Source organism: Hippoglossus stenolepis, chromosome 16, assembly GCF_022539355.2.
Source record: "Hippoglossus stenolepis isolate QCI-W04-F060 chromosome 16, HSTE1.2, whole genome shotgun sequence".
NCBI lineage: Eukaryota > Metazoa > Chordata > Actinopteri > Pleuronectiformes > Pleuronectidae > Hippoglossus > Hippoglossus stenolepis.
Window position 1 is genome coordinate 8,110,964 of NC_061498.1, and position 18,410 is coordinate 8,129,373.

The 18,410-nt window shown below is 44.0% G+C and overlaps 1 protein-coding gene across 1 annotated transcript; it reads right to left on the reverse strand.

Moving 5' to 3' along the window:
• Window positions 1–774: 774 nt before the first annotated feature.
• Window positions 775–16,996, reverse strand: cbx4 (chromobox homolog 4 (Pc class homolog, Drosophila)). Its single transcript, XM_035180691.1, has 11 exons — window positions 16,668–16,996; window positions 16,528–16,571; window positions 15,795–15,860; window positions 13,686–13,752; window positions 10,877–12,284; window positions 4,049–4,173; window positions 3,783–3,854; window positions 3,614–3,657; window positions 3,146–3,211; window positions 2,636–2,702; window positions 775–2,218 (listed from the first exon to the last, which is right to left on the reverse strand). Exons 1-11 carry the CDS (start codon window positions 16,734–16,736, stop codon window positions 1,454–1,456), a joined length of 2,793 nt encoding a protein of 930 aa, XP_035036582.1. The 5' UTR covers window positions 16,737–16,996; the 3' UTR covers window positions 775–1,453.
• Window positions 16,997–18,410: the final 1,414 nt, after the last annotated feature.

The following is an 18,410-nucleotide window of genomic DNA, read 5'->3' on the forward strand; positions in this document are numbered from 1 at the left end:
GCACATTGCAGCTTCGATCCTATTTAGGGGAAGCACATTCTTTCACTTTCATTGATAAGGACAAAAAACGACTCAGCCTCTGACTTCAAATCATTTAAAAACAATATATCCGGCGTGGCCTTTTAAATGAAAATTGTAATTTATACCCAATTTCCTCAACGGGGTCACAGGGCAGGAGACGCTCTCTGTGGTTGGACCATAGAGGATACAAATGTCTCACCGGTGTAATTGTGTAATATCATTACAACCATTCACAGTCTGTGGTTGAATATATTAAAACTGTGCAAATAAAGTCGCCTTTACTCTGCGTCTGCTTTAAGGCCGCAGTCCAGTCTTTCCATGCGTAACGTGTTAATGACGATGATGATGGTGATAGAGGAAGAAGAAGAAGAAGAGCAATCTTTGTAGGCTCATTAGAACCACAACTGTATATTAACATCATATTGCTGATGGGATATGGTTCAGGGGGTTTAAATGATTGCTTCTTAGGATAAAAGATAGAACTTCAAATAAATATAAAAGCAAATTAAATCCAGGAAAAGTTACAACTCGGACATCCGGCCTTCGTTGTTTGAACTGAACCGAAGAGGTCACAGAATGTCGTAATGTGTGGTTCATTATTTTCTCCCGAACAAAGCTCCTCGCACAACTTCAACAGGAAAACATAAATATTTTTTAATCAGTCCAAAGGAGCACATTTAATATTGTATCCCTCGCACATTCAGTCTTCTCCGTTGTTTGAATAATTTTGAATAATTCACACAAACCCGAAACTTGTTGAGCAGGAATTATCGGACATGTTTTATTTGAACGTGGCACCAACCCAGCACAACAGCAAAGCCTTTACAAAAATATATATCCCGCAGCCTTAATGAGGATTTTTAAATTAGAGACAATACTTTCTGAAACGCTTAGAAAAATGATGTAGATATTCTGCAGATGGATTTTCATTTTCCTGTGTTAAAACATCACTAACTCTATACGTTCCTTTGATAATTTCGATTATTATTTGACACGAGTCTCGTGCCTACAAACATTTATAATACCTTGACAAGATGAATGAAAAACATCTTATTCTGAACCTAAACTGAGACGCTACATGGCTTCTGACTTTACTAGAAAAAATTGTATAAATGCCAGTCACCTTATAACCTTTCCTATTTGGAGAACACTGTCATAAACTACAGCTAAATATGATTATTATGGTTGTACAGTAAAAAAGTGTGTTTATAGACAATCTGAACAAGATGAAATCAGTGATATTTAACACCTTCAAATACACCTTAACGTTGCAACGTCACTTTCTCTATTTAATTAATTTTCCAGCAGCGTTTTAAACTACTCTATTCACACTTTACGAAGTTACATAGAAAAATATGGTGATCCAGGATAGGCTTGTTAGTGAGTTAGCATGTTAAACAATTATTTAAACATTTAATATTCCTGCACACACTCATCTTTTCTCTCTGAAGAAGCCTTTGTCCGTGCTGCTCTCTCTGACGGTGACCGTCATCAGGTTCAGTGTGACGTCCGTCACGGTCACAGTGTCCAGGCTGGTGAATCTGGGGGTCCACATCGAGGCAGGGTCACGGGTGGACTCGGGCTGAGTGGGCATGTACTCCTTCACCTGGTGCCTCAGCTTCAGAGGGACAGACATGCTGCTCAGACAGTGAGTCCTGTGTCCCCTCTCGTTGGGATTGAACGCGCAGGTGTAGGACGCGTGTCTCTGCGCACCGCTGGATTTGGGCGTGATCGTGGTCTTCTCCTGGAACCTCTTCGTCAGCTGGAGGAGGCTGTGGTCCGACGTCTCTCCGTGTTGGTGGTGCAGCCGTCTGGCCACTTTGGACACGCCGTGTGACACGGGCTCCTCCACAGACCTGCTCCGTTTGGTGTCCGGCTCTGCCGAGCTGCTTCCCTCTTCTTTATCATAATGTAAATGTAGCTTCGGTTTGCGCCCTCTCTTTTTGGGGAGTCGGTCCTGCTCCTGGAGTGTCAGAGCAGCCGGTGGGGTCGGCCTGGGCCTCCTCTCGGGCTCTGGTGCTCGGACGTGGACACTCTCTCCTCTGTTGACCGCGCTCGGTGGGAAGATTGTGGGAACCACAGCGCGTAAACCCTCCCGGGCCCTTGGTGTTATGACAGGCTCCGGGGTGGGATAGGAAACCTGGATCCCTCTGGGAGCCTCTCTTCTAAATTCATACGTCTTTTCTTTGGCTCTGGCCTGAGGACAGAGTAAATAAGGTTTATTAAAGGAGGTTTCCCAGAGATGAAAATCTGAAGTCTCCTGAGGAAATTTGAAGGTTTAAGAGAAGCAGCTGTTTGGTCAAGGCCTCATCTTAAAGTTGATCTCTTATTTAAAGAACGCAAAGTCGTGACAATGTACAGATCCACAATAAGTTATAGAAAGTTTGACAGTTTCTTATAAATGTTTTAACCTTGTAAAAAAACTGGGTAAATCAATGATTTTCTTTTGGCTCACACTTCTCATCCCACTATAGTTTCAGGTGAATCTGAACCGCAGTCGAATACTCTCGAAATGAATAAGACAGTGGCTGTCATGGAAATGACTCACGATCTGTTTAATTTCTGTCCCGCGTATAAGAGAGAGACGTGAAGATGAAATGAAAGATTCACTCACCTTCAGGAGAAACGTCTCGGGTTTGGGTCCCCGCTTCTTCGGGCCGAACAGCTCCCGTTCGCGCTCTCTGCGTGAGGAAAAGCGTTAGACGAATCATCATCAAATCACATTATCTGATTATTTCTTATTGGGGTTATAATTAAATCGAATGATCTAATTTTGCGTACAAAGGCAAAACTGTGTCATTGGGACGAGATCGACCCAGTTTTCAGGATAGTTTTATTTATATTCGCTTTGGAACTTTGGAACAAATTAAAATGAGAAACAAATTAGAGCATGACATCCTGCTTGTGACTCCAAAACTGCATCTCGTTTGGCACCTGTTTGAGTTCGACATGAATCATCTCACTCCACAAACACACGTCACCGCTTCCTCTCGTGAAGAGAAAGTTTTGAAGATTAAAATCCGGAGTAAGTCTTGTTTGAACAGACTTTTGTTTTAGCGCAGAGAGCACGGGGCCATTTCGTTCCGGCGGAGAGAGGCCTACCGCTGCGCTGTCAAACCCTCACCTCTCCTCGAAGGCAGCGAAGAGTCGTTCATCCAGGATGTTTTCCTCCGGCTCCCATGTGCTGTGCCTGTGTCACAACAGCAAACAGGAGAAGTGTTTGGCACCAGACACTGAGCGGACCACATGTCATTGCGCGCCCACGCCGTGTATTACTTTTATCAAAACGTTTTCCGCTGCGTACGCTGCAATTGCAGGCTACGTAGCGGACAGTGACGCATGGTGAACCCAGCCATTGCTAAAGCTAGTGCGGACTTTAACGCGCCCCAGCGGGGCTGAAACCTGGACATGTTCAGCCTCTGACTGGTGCACACAAGCCGCCAGACCCACATCAGACCGGACTACGGTCCTCAGATCGGATGAAACGGATAGAAAAACACCCAGAAGCGGATTAACGACAGAGTCTGAGGTGCAGTTGTGCGAGCGGCCAGGATGGAGCGCTGTCCTTCCCAGCCTCGGCTATTATACTCACTTCTGAGACCAGCCCTTCCATTTCACGAGATATTCCCAACGACCCTGCAAAAAACAGATCCGTAACACAGTCAGGTTATCAGCGTGTTGCCTGTCGGCGCTGCACAAACACACGGTTGCATAATAGGTGTTGAGGCTCAGCCCGAGAGGGGAAGAAAAGCAGCGAATACCCGTCTGATTCGCCGTTTAATGATGGACTCGGCTGCGAAGACGCTCTCACCAACAGCTGAGAGCTCCATGATTCACCATGCGCCTCGTTTATTTCTGTCTCTTTTATTATTTTTTTCGCTTCCCTCGTGTGCTCCTCGGGTTGTTTAATTTCGCACATCCCATAATACGCAATCTGGAGGGGACGTCATCACGTCTTTTTCTGTTGCCAGGCACCGCGGTCGGTAGGACGGATCGTGCTGGAGCACATTGGCTCGGTTGTTGCTACGTGCTCCGGGTTTCTGAGTGAAGGGGAGGAGCCCCGCTGCTCTGGCTGCTGCACAGGAATCTCTGGCACAGCGGGGCGAGCGGAGTCAGGGGCTCCCGGTGCGGATCCGCGGACCCCGGAGGTCCCTGAGGGGGCCCCCAGGGTCCACACTTAATATAGGAAAGAATAATTTCACCAGCACTGAAACGAACGACCAGAGAGAGGAATAACCAGTAAAATGAAAATGTTTCACCCTCAAACACTTGCCCTCCACACAACACATCTGTGAATATTAGTATCTAAATGTAAAACATGAATAATCAAACAATAAAATCCAAACTAATATCTGAATAAAATAAATATCTATGCATAAAAATGTGCCAAATGGAGCCTTAAAGGATGTGTCCTCGTTGAGGATGCGTGAGGTGGGAACTGAAGAACCCTCAGCAACACGTTGATTGGCCTGCAGGTTCACGATCAATCATCTGAAATAACATGTTAAATATAAATCTGCGACATGACAGTTTAATTTACAGCTTCAGAGTCACGGTGCTGAGTGCGTGAGGAAATGAGCGCATGAGCTCTAACACGATATTATGCGTAATTGGATTATTGCGCGTAAAATTGGGTTTTTACGCAGGCTGTGTCTGTTAGTGAAACATCACGCTGTCTTTTACTGTCCAGTGAAGATTATTGTTGAGTTTATAACAGAAAGCAGTGAGAAATTATTGGGAACAAAAAATACTGAGTCACTTCTTTTTTTTGATTATGATTCCAGGGTTTTTTCATCTTATTGGACCAAAGGCTCATGTGCAAATAATATATGCGGAAAGAAGCAGGCAGCAGACTCGTCTGATTTAAGGAAAGGGCCATTTATATGGGGATGATTTCATTTTACATGCACATGTCGAGCGTCTATATTTTCTTTGCTTCGCCTAATCACATGCAAACTTTAGTGAAACAGAACGAAGCAGTTTTTATTCGGGTGGACTATGTGACATTTGGAGTTTTTCAAATTTAAGTCCTGGATGTGTTCTAAATTTTGGTGAAATAAAACTGCTGAAATGCGCGAGCTGAGGTGTAAAGTTTGTTGTGTGTACAAAGATGTTGAAGGCTGAAATTAGATGTCACCTCCTGTGTCTCTGTAAAAACAAACACTGAAGAGTTTGTGCATCTGCAGAAAATAAAGATGAGACATTTATTTGATTAAGGCATAAAATTCTATTGAAATCTTTGTGGTCTTTCCTTCTTGTATAAATATGATCACGAGGGCCTGTTGGTTTTAAGATCGTCGCGATTTATTAAGTAAAATTTTAATGTATTCCACGCAGATAAATAACATGTTTAAACGTATGATAGATTTATTATTATTATTATTATTATTATTATTATTATTATTATTATTATTATTATTATTATTATATAACTGCATATGCTGGTTGTTTATTTTACTCAAAAATAAACTCTTCGAATTAAAATGAACATCCAATTTTTTTATTTCCACTGTCAGCAAATTAACATCAACTATAATAATAATTATAATGATATTAATAATAATAATTATAATAATGTTTCCTATAATATACTAAACAACATGGTGGAAAACTGATGACACAAATTATTACAATAATCTATGAAAATAGATGTGAAGCTGTATCCTCCGTTTCTCGTCATTTTCTGTGGGCCTCAGGTGAAATATTCCACATGCACCAGACATACATTTTAAATGAAAATAAATTATAATAATCAGGAATTCAGGCCAAAATATTTATTTTCACACAGAAACATCAGCGTCTCTTAAATAAATAAATAAAGTAAAACCTGCGGGCCTCCTTCCACAACATGCACTGCAGCACCGAGCGGAAGGTCAAACATATTCCACCAATAAGTGAATTCATTTATTACAAAATGCTCTAAACACAATAAACACACAACACTGGAAACACATCGTTTTCTCTTTTAACTTCTGATCCTGGTTTTCTTGCTCTCGTTTTCCCCCCAGTTCGTCGTTTTAATATGAGAACAAACAGAGATGAATCCTGAACAGGCCTGAATTTAGTTTATTCTCTAAATGATAATGAATCTGCTCATAACCCCCCCATCACAAACCTCTGTGAAGAAGTTAAGATGTGATAGCTGTCTGATGACCTGTGCTTATTGCCTCATCATTTATTTGTGAACGCTTATAAAGAACGCTACAGTGTTTTTTGGGCTGAAAATTGAGTAACAGACACCATCATCGTGCAAGTTAATTAACATGAAATCTTAATCACTTAAAACATTTCTCATACGTGTATTTCTCATCATGTTTTTATGTATCCAGCTTTAATTTATGGTGCATAAAACCATTAAATTCGGACCAAACACGCTCTTGGACAGGTTGGTCTTTAATTAATTATAATTAAGCCTAATGATAATAATTAGATGTGGGGTCTTGTGTTGCAGGTGTTACAGATGTGTCAAATGAAATCATGAGCAGGGACACGGTGTGTCCGCTGAGGAGACGTGCGGATGCTTCCTGTCCGTCTTTCCTCTCTCATCATCGCGTAAAATAATCGTGGATGATGCGTCGGGTTTATCCGCCTTGCGCAAATTCTCCCCGCTGTGCCGCAGACAAAAGGCGTGCGCGCCGCGGACAAAAGATGCGTTGTGGCTGCTGTGGAAATATGAACCTCCATTTTGATAGCCATAGCTCGTAGACCGACATTTCCTGTCGGTGCTATCATGGCTCTGCTGCGCGGGGTGTGTTGCAGAGAGAGGCTGGTGCACATGCTGCTGCTGCTGCTGCTGCGTTTCTCCATATTTGGCTGCGAGTCGATGAAAAGTGAGTGTGCGGGAGCCGCAATGGCGACAAGGCGAACATGAATAAACAGAGCTGGCTCTGTGAGAACATTACTGGCTCTCTGGTTTCTGGGCAACATGCGCGCTCACAGCTCGCTGTTCACTGTCCTACTTACCGGGCGACATTTTCTGCTGAAGGTGGCTCAGGCACCAAAACCACAGGAGAGAAACTGTGAAGCTTTGTGGCTCTGACCTGCAGCTTTGCATGTAGCCTATTTATTCCAGCGCATGCTTCGAATTAGAAAGCAGCTTTACGCACCTCACCTCAACACAGACTCTCAATTCTCAGGGTATTTTTGTTTAACCCTGTCTCAATAACATGTCCTCACGTTAAAGAAACGAAATGGTCTCTTTACGTTGTTTTATGAGCTACAAATAAAACCTAATTGCAGGGTGTTCCTTTTTTATTCCCAGATATCAAATTAATTATCTTTTGCACATCAGGCCTCCACCGGGTCACACTCAGCATTAAATCAGCAAAATGAACCCACGGCTCACATGATCCTGTGTGTGGAGGTGAATCTGCTGCTCGTGGTAGTGGTGTGTAGTCCACGATGATAAAGGGGGAATGTGAAACATCACACTCGGTCTATAAATATGTTCCCCTGCTCAACCGTGTTTCAGTTTCCTGCTGTTGCATGACTGACTCACACGGTTGGTTCAGAGCCATGAAAGGCCTGTGGAGATCAGCCTTCATACACTCACACAACCGCCTGTTCACGGGTTTGGAAATTCCGCTCTTATCAAGTGACATCAAATGAGTTCCACAACGTAGAAAATGTGCCATGTCATGTCTGCACGTTTTCTATGTGTTCCCGTCAGGATGAATCGACTATTTGTCATGTTTTCCTCCTTGTTTTCTTCATTTCTTTCTCTTTTTGGAGTTATAGCTCCTGCAGGCCAAGTAACAGATTCCTTATCTGTCAATTCAAAAAGTCATTCTGATCTCTGCTTTAGCCAAAAATCTGGTAAATGCACTGGTTTTCCTATTTCAGAGCATTATGAGCAGTTCCACTAGGAAATCCTGGTTGAGAGGAAACAAGGTTTAATAGGTAAACATTTAGCTATAGGTTGAGAATGAGTCATTTCAACCTTTCACTATCAAGTTGAGGTAATTCTTTGAGAGGGTTCTGACAGATCCCTGATCCATGAGATCAATACAGACTCGAGATCAGTGTTCTGTTCCTTTCTTTCATGTGGTCACAATTGTGGCGCCTTCATTGTTTCATCCTTTGGCCAAAATGATTTTCTTTGGTCAATGTCGGTTAAAAATAGCTTCAAATTGATTATTGATCATTGGAGAGTTCAGAGTGTGGATGTATCCATAAAAATGTGGGAAATGTGTAGGAGATCTTCTGGTTGACTTGAAGATATACAACTAATGCAAAAAAAAAAAAGGCAGTGATTTTAATAATCCAAAGCAGCAGCTAACTCTTTTCTATAGATCTTTCTTTCTTCCTTTCTTTCCCTCTTTCTTTCTTTCTTTCCCCTCCTCTTTAAAGGTTGCTATTTTGTGTGTGAACATCTTTGATGAGCAGCTCCCATGATACAACTAAAGAAGACAGAAGATGCAGTGCACACACACACACACACACACCCATACATTCCTGGGCCTTTTTGTCATTCGAAACAATCGAGACTCAATCTTCCATCAGCCTCAGGTTCCAGTGCGGCAGCGTCACAGCTTCAGATCACAGTTCTGGCTGCAGGCCTTGAATGACTCTCCTAAAAGACTGAAGCAACATGGTCAATGTCACGAACGGCCTGTAATTAAAGTTCATTCATGAAAGCTGAGCATATTTGCAGCTTTGCTTGTGTATCTGTAGAGTGTGTGTCTGGACGTATCTTTTGGGAATAATGTTGGGAGAATTGATCTGCAGAGGTGAAGTAGCAATAAGTCATTGTGCATGAGGCCACAAAGCCTACTGCTGACCCATTATATTTAAATGTCATATAATTGACGTCCTACCCTGCTACACTGCGCTGCACTGTACACCCACAGTCAAATACCGATCCTGCACGAAGCCTTTCTTCTTCATACAATCAAACAATTACATAATGACTTGACGTGTCCACCTCCTGTTATGTTATGTCGTGTGTTGACATTCCTGCTCAGGGCTGAGCTGCGGCAGAAAAAGAATGCATGTGTAAAGTTTTGATGATACAAGTGACCGGTGCAGTTATGCAATACAGAGAGCCCTTTGTGCCGGATCGTTTGTGATTATGCAACACGATCTGTTTTCCTATTCATGGTTCACAACCACGTTAGTGTTTCTAGTGCTTATGTTCCATTCTTCGCCTCCATGTGCAGAGAGGAACTGCACAACAATGACACATCAATCTTTAACTGGAACATTGGAAAAAACATCTATGAAATGTTAGCCGTTAAATATATCAACACACAAAGCGTCCAGTTTCACCCTCCTCCCAGTGTCAGTGCAGCAAAAATATCAGAGGTCAAATCTCTTTCTTTATTGTGAAACATACCATCCAGTGAGCTGTGCCAAAAGCAATAAGTCAGTCAGCTCCTGCTAGAACATACTTTTATAACAATCATTTTGACTTTGAACCAAGTGCAAGAATGAAATGGCAAAAGAAAGAGAACAAAAAGTATCAGACAGCAGACTCAAAAATAAAGGGCAACCGGTTCAATGGAATCACTCACAGCTTCAGATGCAGAGAACATCTAGTTTTTGTTGTGAACGACAAATTAGACGTCAATAAATATGCACTCTTCATTTTATTTTTACTATTCTAGCGTTATAGCATTCTCACTGGTCTTGCATTAGCTGTGCGTAGAAGGCAATTTAGACTCAAATGTAGGTTACATCCAACAGCTTTGACATTTGAATTCTCACGTCAAAACAGCAGCATAATCAAAACAGCTTGCCCTCACTGGGTTGCGTGTAACAGTATCCAAAAGCTCTCCTCGCAACTCACATTTAGTCCGTGTAGCATTATCGCTTTTGACCCTGGTAGCTTTTTTTCTAAAACATATAGCAGTCATAGGTGTTGTTCAGATCGCACTGATGAGGTTCAGCAGCAAAATGAGATGAACATTGTTTCTCTGTGTGATTAGGAGACTAGAAGATATAACTCCAGCAGCACGTGAGGTCAACAATAAGGTAATAAATCACAGCCTTGTTATGGTAAGAATCAATACGTCGTCTTAACGGGAACATACATTGATAAATGACACTATACTGATCTTTGAGAACGTATGCATGTCAGACTTTGTGCAGTACAATCACAGATTGGATTGTAAAGGCAGATCCATTGATGGCTTTGCTGCATCTCAATGGCGAAACAATAAAGTAACAGACAAAGACAAAAAGGCTGGGACATTCCTTCAAGGCTGCTGACATAACAGAGTATGTACCACTGTGTTTTCGCTTTTTAAATTTTTTTCTTATTATCTAATAATCTTTCTCATACAAACCACAAAAAAAGCCTGTAATAAAATATGCTAAGTCAGACTGAGTGTTTATGTCTGGAATAATAAAATTAAAAAAAACTTAGAGAGACCATCTCTATTAATGACAGAAATCAACATATAAAATGTAATTAAGTGCTTTCAATTTGATCTCGATCACCATAGACTCAACAAGTTCCTCTCTACCTTCTATCGTGACCAAAATATGAGATATCATTCATAGAAAATACGTATAAACCTTCATACATCTCAGGTTATAAGTTTGGTACAGGTATGAAACAACAGCAAAAAGTATCTCATCAAGCTCCATATGACAAACGGATTTTTTTGTTTTTTTGTGGAATACATCCACCTGAATGCATTCACTCAAATCTTCGAGGGCACTTTCTTGACTACAACATCACAGAGGTGTTACAGTATAAAACATTATAAGAAACATATTGAATTTGACTGATAAATTATAAATTTCCATATATACAAAATTCTGATGATACATATGTTACATATGCACATATAGACAGGATCAACCGATAGGTCACTGGGAGCCCCAGTTTACAAAGAGTTTTCTCAGAAAGAAATATATTCCTTGAAGGTGACGGTGAGACTGTTTGTTGTGATATCAGTGATGATGATATTTCCCATGAAGGGAGAGGGTTTTTTAACAGGTGCTTCTTTAGATTTCTCTGAGGCTTTCTGCGTTTCCTCAGACGCAGGCGGAGTGTCTCTGACAGCAGGCTCGGGCTCTGGCAGCGGCTCTGGCAGTATTTCTGGCTCCACCTGCCTCTTAGTCTTTGGGCAGCTGAGATCCATCGGCTCCTCTTGGCTGCCAGAGGCCATAGCCTCATATGTGCATGTACTGCCGAGGCGCCGGCCACTACAGTGGAGGTCCATGGGTTTGTCCTGAGGCGGCGTGATGACTGTGCCTGGCAAACTGAAGCTCCTGGAGGTCAGGTAGGTTTTGGAAACACTCCTGTCCTCCACGGGATCCGAGAGCTTTCGCTTGCGGTCGCTGGGAAAGGAAGGGATCCTGATCTGCTCGACAGCAGTAGGTGTCGGGATGCTGGTGTCAACAGACCAGGACATCAGTGGTGAACTAGCGGTCAGCTGTAGCGGTAGATCATCCGGCAAGTCTGCCTGACCCCGAGCCACTTCGGTGTTGTATTCCTCTGCTGTGCTTGGCGAAGGTTTGGAGAAATGTCTGTCCTTTGGGGAACACTTTATAGGATGCTCTGCGGCGGGAAGGGAGCTGCCGTTACAGATCTCTTTGGGGATACCGTTCTCCGGATGCTCCACCATTTTGGTTCTGTGAGCTGGATTGTTTTCCGACGGTTTGGTGTTGTTTGGTTTCTCTTCGCTCGACGATTCCCCATGTTTACCTTTTGCTCCATGAACCTTGTTACGGTCCATATATTTGCTCATGACAATAACGATACGTCCATTCTTGTTTTTGTTCTTGATTATCTTCATTTTGCTGCTAATAGAACTTGGCAGGGTCGCGTCTTTAGGGTTGGGTTTGAGGGCATGTTCGCTCTCGGCCTCCTTGACAGTGGGTTTCCGCATCTCGACTGCCAACTCTTTGACTTTGCTCAAGCATCCTGTGTCTTTGTCACGAACCCATTTCTGCTGCAGAGCCAGCGGTAAGTTCCAGCCAGGATTTGCTTGTTTACAGGCCGGTTCCTGAACTTTGACCACCTCTTTGAGCCTCGAGGCCTGTGTGTCGTACATATTTGGGTCAGGCTCATAGTGGTGGTGCTTCTTGCTGTTTAGCTGGTAGATGAACTTCTTTTTGCCGTTGGTTAGCTGGTCAGCAGGTACCTCCTGGCTGCTGGGCTGGTACTGATGATGCTTCTTGCTGTTCAGCTGGTACTGCTGAGGCTGGGGCCGCTGGACTTGGACAGGATCTGACTTGAGGCCACCTTCTGCATCCTGCATCGTTTCCTCAAAACCTGTAGGGATACAGGATCTTCGGGCGAACGAGGGCACCTTGAAGAAGAGACAAAGCCCAAAGTTTTAACATTTCATCTTTCTCATTAAAATTCTACAATAGTTTTAAAAGGGATTGAAAGTATGGGGTGTCATTGTGAATCAGTGAACATAGATAGAAGTGAGGCAAAAGAGTAGAGTTTCTTAAAGCGGTACAACACTGATTTAGTATTTGGCGGCACTGACAAGAGACAGATTTAAAAAAAAGATTGGTTGAATCTCAGAGAAACAGGTGCTAAGACATCCTGGATTTCTGTCATTAGAAAATCTAAATCAAATCCTACGTTTCCTACAATGCAACCATTTGCATCAATTTGTCTGGTAAATACCCGTGTCTTTCAAACTCCAAACCCTCCATTTGTAACACAGGCTGCCTGTTGAAAGTGTCATCTCCAAGCCCAAGCTAAGATAATCCTATTGACATCACTATGGCGTCTGACTTAACTTAGCTCTTCCTACATTACATAACTGTATTATCAGGTAGAGTTGTACTCCTCATGATGAGCTGACGTGCCAGTTCTAACGTCTCACAGCTGCTAAAAACTGTGCTACAGCTAAAATATGCTAACCTGCACATGGTCAAATGAAAGTTTACAGGATGCTAGAGAAAGTATCCAGCAAGGAGTCTGCATACAACCTCCTTCCCCACCTTCTTGCCCCCCCTCCTCCTATAGAGACTGACCCCTCTGGCCGTCAGGGGGGCACCGCAGCGGAACGCTCAAGACGCTTTGGCTGTGACCTTAGGTCAGAGAAGTGCCAGCGGACATGTCACGCTTTTTCCCTGATTGCTGGCCACGTGTGACTCTGGCAGAGGGGTATGCCTCTTAAGGAGTGACACTGCATAGCAATAAGCTCCAAGTCTCAGAATATATAATCACATTTGGCCCAGGATACGACTCTGTCAAGGCCTCGGCTAAGATAGTCAAAGCACGGCGGAGTGCTACTTTCAGCCATCTATTTTTGTCTTGGGGAACAATTATAAAGCAGGAAACATTCCACTGATACTGATTCACCCGGTACAAAAGGAACTTATCAAGCTGCCTATAATATAACAGTGTTTTGCAAATGAAGCTGTTTAGCATAAAGAAATAATGAACATGCAGAAAAAATGAGTGCACTCAAGCAATGCTTAGAGTAACCTCAGGCAACAAAACCTGGTTTCATGATGACTGCACACAGAAACCCAGCTGTACAACCCCCTGTCCTCACTTTGCCCCATTTCTATCAAAGAAATCTATTAATACCCATGGCCATAATGACAACAGCTCAGAAACACCTGACAGAACCCCCCCTCCACCTGCCATTTTAGATTCTCTTTGACTGAAACTTACAGCGAGGCTTCAAAATGTGAGATGCTTCAGCAACAGAAACCATCGTGTCAGTAATGAAGGTGATAATTACCTGCAGTAAAAGATGTTTCGGTTTTGGTCCCCGTTTACGATATCCCATCAGCTGCTCCTGCCTCTCTCTGTGAAAACAAAAGATAATTACATTTCTCCTGCACCATATTTACCGTCTAAACACAACACCTCATTTGTCAGACAGTTATTCACCTTAAAAATCGAATTAAATCACATGGGAAAATCACAGGTTTGACACTTGGAGGATTTGTTTGTTTTTTTTCTACCTACTCAAGGTCAGAAGTGGTATTTTGATTCGGAGGACTAATGAATGCCCACATGTGACCCGCTGCAAAGCATTATGGTTCTTATTTGCATAGCTCTCCATGGTAATCGGCCCATTCCATATTCTCATTATCCAGTCGAAATTTAATTACAGCCAGAGCAGGCAGAATCTCCCCTCGTCTTTCAAACATCCTCTCACTGCAGCACAACCTTCCTCCTCTTACGTTCAAATCCTAATTAGGGTCACGAGGTACGGATGAAATGGGATAAATACAACATTGTGGAGGACCTCTGGGATGTGTGCTGCTGCTGCTGAAAGAACGCACACCACAACGACTTGTGCAACACAACGCCTGCACTCAGAAGGTGTAGAGTGATTAATATCAGACTAACAAACAGTTGTTAATGAGGGAGGAGCGAGGGAAAACATGTTATTATAGTTGTATTGACTAAAAGAACTGGGCTGAACGTCTGTAAAATATTGCTCCCTGATATAAACCTTGACTCATCATCGGCTCATAAATAACCAGCGGTGGATGAAAGCCGGCTGCATGCAGACTCCACCAGGCATGCGTAAACCCAGCCTATTGTCGGCCTCTCGCTACAGATGTTCAAACTGTCAGAGCTGCCAGGAAGCTGCCACAATATACAGTCTACATTTTAATGCCATAATGTGTGCGATTTCAAACAGCGTCCAACGGGGTGACCCCTATTCACAGAAGATTTGGCAATTACAGCCTCCCTTGTCGGATCCCCTCCCCCATCCTCTGGGAGCAGAGAGGAATCCACACACACACAGTGCAGAGGCAGCGCTCCATGACCATCAGCACAGAGCCAGACACACACACACACACTCACACTCACACACACACACACACAGAGCCAGGCGGGCAGGCAGGCTGCAGGGGAATATGAGAGCAGTACACTGGAAACGCTGCAGAGCAGTGCGTGTCAATTAGCCTTTTCAGAAATGCGAATTCCTTTCCCCAGCCATCATGTCTTAAGGCCTGGTGGCCTACAGAGAGAGTATATCTCACAGGCCTCAAGGGTCCAGCAACCCAAACTAGATGTTGTGCACATGCCACAGGGCTAAAAGGACGGCATCATTCGTATTCATTAACATCCCAACCCCTGTGAATGACATTCATGTATTTGTAATTATTTTACAGGCCTCTATTAAGTCTACTGTTGACCCAGATCGAAAGCTGGTTGGCTGTTGTACATCCAAGGTGAATATTGTTTCCACAACATTACATAGCAAAATAAAGGAGGTCAATGTCAGTACTAGCATTGCTGAATGGTTTTCTCTTGGGCGGGAAACAGTGCAGAAGCTGAGCCGAGGCTGCAGATCTCACTCTGGTAGTGATGGGAATCCCATCAGGCAGCAGCTTGGCCTCCTCACACAGAGCGCACAACCAATCATGGCCTCTCCAGTGAAGCTCAGCTGCTAAATTAGCACCTGTCCTGCTCAGGCCTCCAGGTTGCAGAAAACAAATCATTGCCATTAGATCCGCGTGAAGAGCTCTGCTTTTCCATTTTCAATCCTAAAAGGGGACTACTTCTGCTTCCTATGTGAATTTAGGTCACTGAATGCTTGGTAAGCCTCTCATCCCGGTTGCAGGAGCACATAATCAGATGATAAAGTGGTAACAATTTGCGTCTTATTGCGCATATTTACGCACATCCGATCTTTCCCATTAGCCTGATTTAGGAATTCTCACCACCACATCCCCAGCCTTTTCCCCCAGGAGACGGTCCTATGGGGAAGGGGGGCAGGGGGATCAGTGATAGAGTTACTGGGGCGCCCCTCCTCCCATGCCCATATATGGTCATGGCTGAAGTGGAGGCTGCGTAAGGCCTCGTCCGAAGTCCACATCCCTCTCACCTGTGTTGAAACGCAACCAGGAGACGCGGGTCAAGGATGTTTTCCTCTGGCTCCCATGTGTTGTATCTGCAGAGAGGAGTGAGAAAAACAACTGTCAGAGAGCTGTCACACACTCACACACACACACACACACACACACACAGCATTACTGTGCAGTCAGAGTGGACAGGTAGGGTCCAATTCAAGACCAGAAAATTGGATGAGGCATGTTCTTACTTCAAGGTCATTGCATTTGTAAGACCATGAACAGCAGCGACTCCCGAACAACAAACCAACCGTGAGCACATCCGACTGCACAGCAAAAATGCTCCACAAAAAAGTGTCTCCAAACGAGCCTCCAGCTCCAACATACAGTCGGCCATTTTAGCACCACTGTCTCGTAAATTCGCTGGCAGAGCAGAAATAATTAAAACGGGATTACATGGCTGTGCCTACCCCCTTCCCTCGCATAAATTAGTGAAGGCATCCGCGGATACACTGAGACACATACCGAGCGCGCTCTCCATGCTCACGCACATGCACAAACACACACATGCACAAACAACCCGCGCACTGTGCCAGCACGTCTCTGGTGAATGACATTTTTCCCTGCACTTGATTGTTTTGCATTTCATCAAAGCACCGGAAAAATGATGTGAGATATTTCAGTAAAACGCTGGTTTGTGTGTGTGTGTGTGTGTGTGTGTGTGTGTGTGTGTGTGTGTGTGTGTGAGAAAGAGAGAGAGAGACTTACTTGGGGGACCAGCCTCGCCACTTGACCAGGTACTCAATCTTGCCCTGTGTTTGAGGAGAAGAATCATATTTTTTTAGTGAGGCTCATGTCAAACGCAAAAATATTATTGCGCCTTTGCAAACACGCCGCCTCTCTGTTACCTTGCGGATGCGCTTCTTTTCGATGCCCTCCACCGCAAAGACGTGCTCTCCGGCGGCGGGGAGCTCCATTCTCGGCTCGATCCGATCGCAGGGGGACGGGGACCGGGCGAAATGTTGGTTACGCGCCGTCGATGTGCCTTCCGTTCGGTGCGTGCTGTGCGCGCCTGGTAGTTTTCCAGTTGTATCCAAATCCAACTGTATTCCCTCCACCTCTCCTCCTCGCGCTCGCTCTCTCTCCCTCCTTCTTTGCACACTCCACAGTCCTGGCAACGAGCATAGAGATATTCACAGCGGTGCGGCTGCGAGCAGCTCTTTTCGTGCAATGGCTTGAGCTCGGTGCATGACGTCAGAAGGGGAGGGGGAGGTGGAGACCTTGCACAGAGGTTGGGGTTTATCCCGTGAGCACTGGGCTGCAGGAGGGATATCTGGGAATGAATCAATCACCACGTCACTGTCACAACATGAATAAAATCACCTTGTGCAGTTCTATTGTAAAATGCAACAACAAGGCTGGTGCATGCCCCCCCCCCCTTCTCCACCATCTCATGAGCCTTATAAAACCCTGTTTGAATTTGTATTCAAGTGCATATCGTGTGTAGATGTAAATAACAGTATATGCATTTGAAAAAGATGCGAAATCTGTTGTTAATATTAACACAACTCAACACGGGCACCACAGATTTGCAGCATTTTTTATGCAGCACATCTTCACCTCAGGGAGCTGAAATCCCCACTTTTCGGAGCTTTTTTTTAGAGGCTTCATCTGCAGCAGTCAGAATAGTTTTATTAGAAGACGAATAACAACAGAGGATTCATGATGTTGTCTCTGTGCGTTAAATGTGACAGACTCAGTGGAGCTGAGTTCACTTGTTTATGACTGTAACTGAGGCTGACGCTCTGGTGAAGTTGAAGTTCCCCCTTTTATTTCCGATCCTCTAAAGCAGCACAGTTGTAGATGAGTGGGCTGAGGCTCGCACTTCGATCTGCAAAAGGCGCCGTGCAAATATAGGTCACACACTCTCTGATCGTCAAACCAGTGCCATGTCCTCTGGGCTCAACTGGCATTAATTTGAAACACAGCAGAGGCTTGCTGTGCAGCCTTCAGCATACCTGTGGCAACTTTGTGATAGTGTACTCGTTCACTGCCACAGCGCGCAGCTCGTTTCCTCCTAAAAATCACCATTACAGCCTGTTACTGGTTGTAGCACGTTTATCTGCACCGTGACAATTTAAATCCATCAACATAAACCACACCAGCAGTGAGTTTGTACTATGTGCTGTAAATGTCACCCGCTTTAAGTCACCTAATTTATAGGGACATAATTAGAAACATGGGAGAAGAAGCGCCCCCCCCGTGCGTAAAATACCTGTTTCCGTGCGTAAATTATGTTTGGCACACACTGTGGCTATCAAAACGACGTCATTCGTTAAAATATGTCGCATTAATGGCACAAGAAGAGTCAAAAGGGGCAAAAACCGACGCTTTGCTTGCTCCAAAAATAATTCAGCATCATAAGGGTTAAAACGAAGCCTCCAAGCAGAGCGGCAGCGGCCAGCCTATTAAACACAGGCACGATATATCTCTGCCCTGCCATATAAGGTAATGGATAGAAAGCGACTAAATATCACACTTTGCACTCGTTCATTTCCGAGTTTGTGTTTTGAAATGGGTACGGGAAGGGGTCGATGCTTCGTCGGTTCCAAATTTACTCGATTAAAGCTTCGTTTTATCGAGCTATTCGT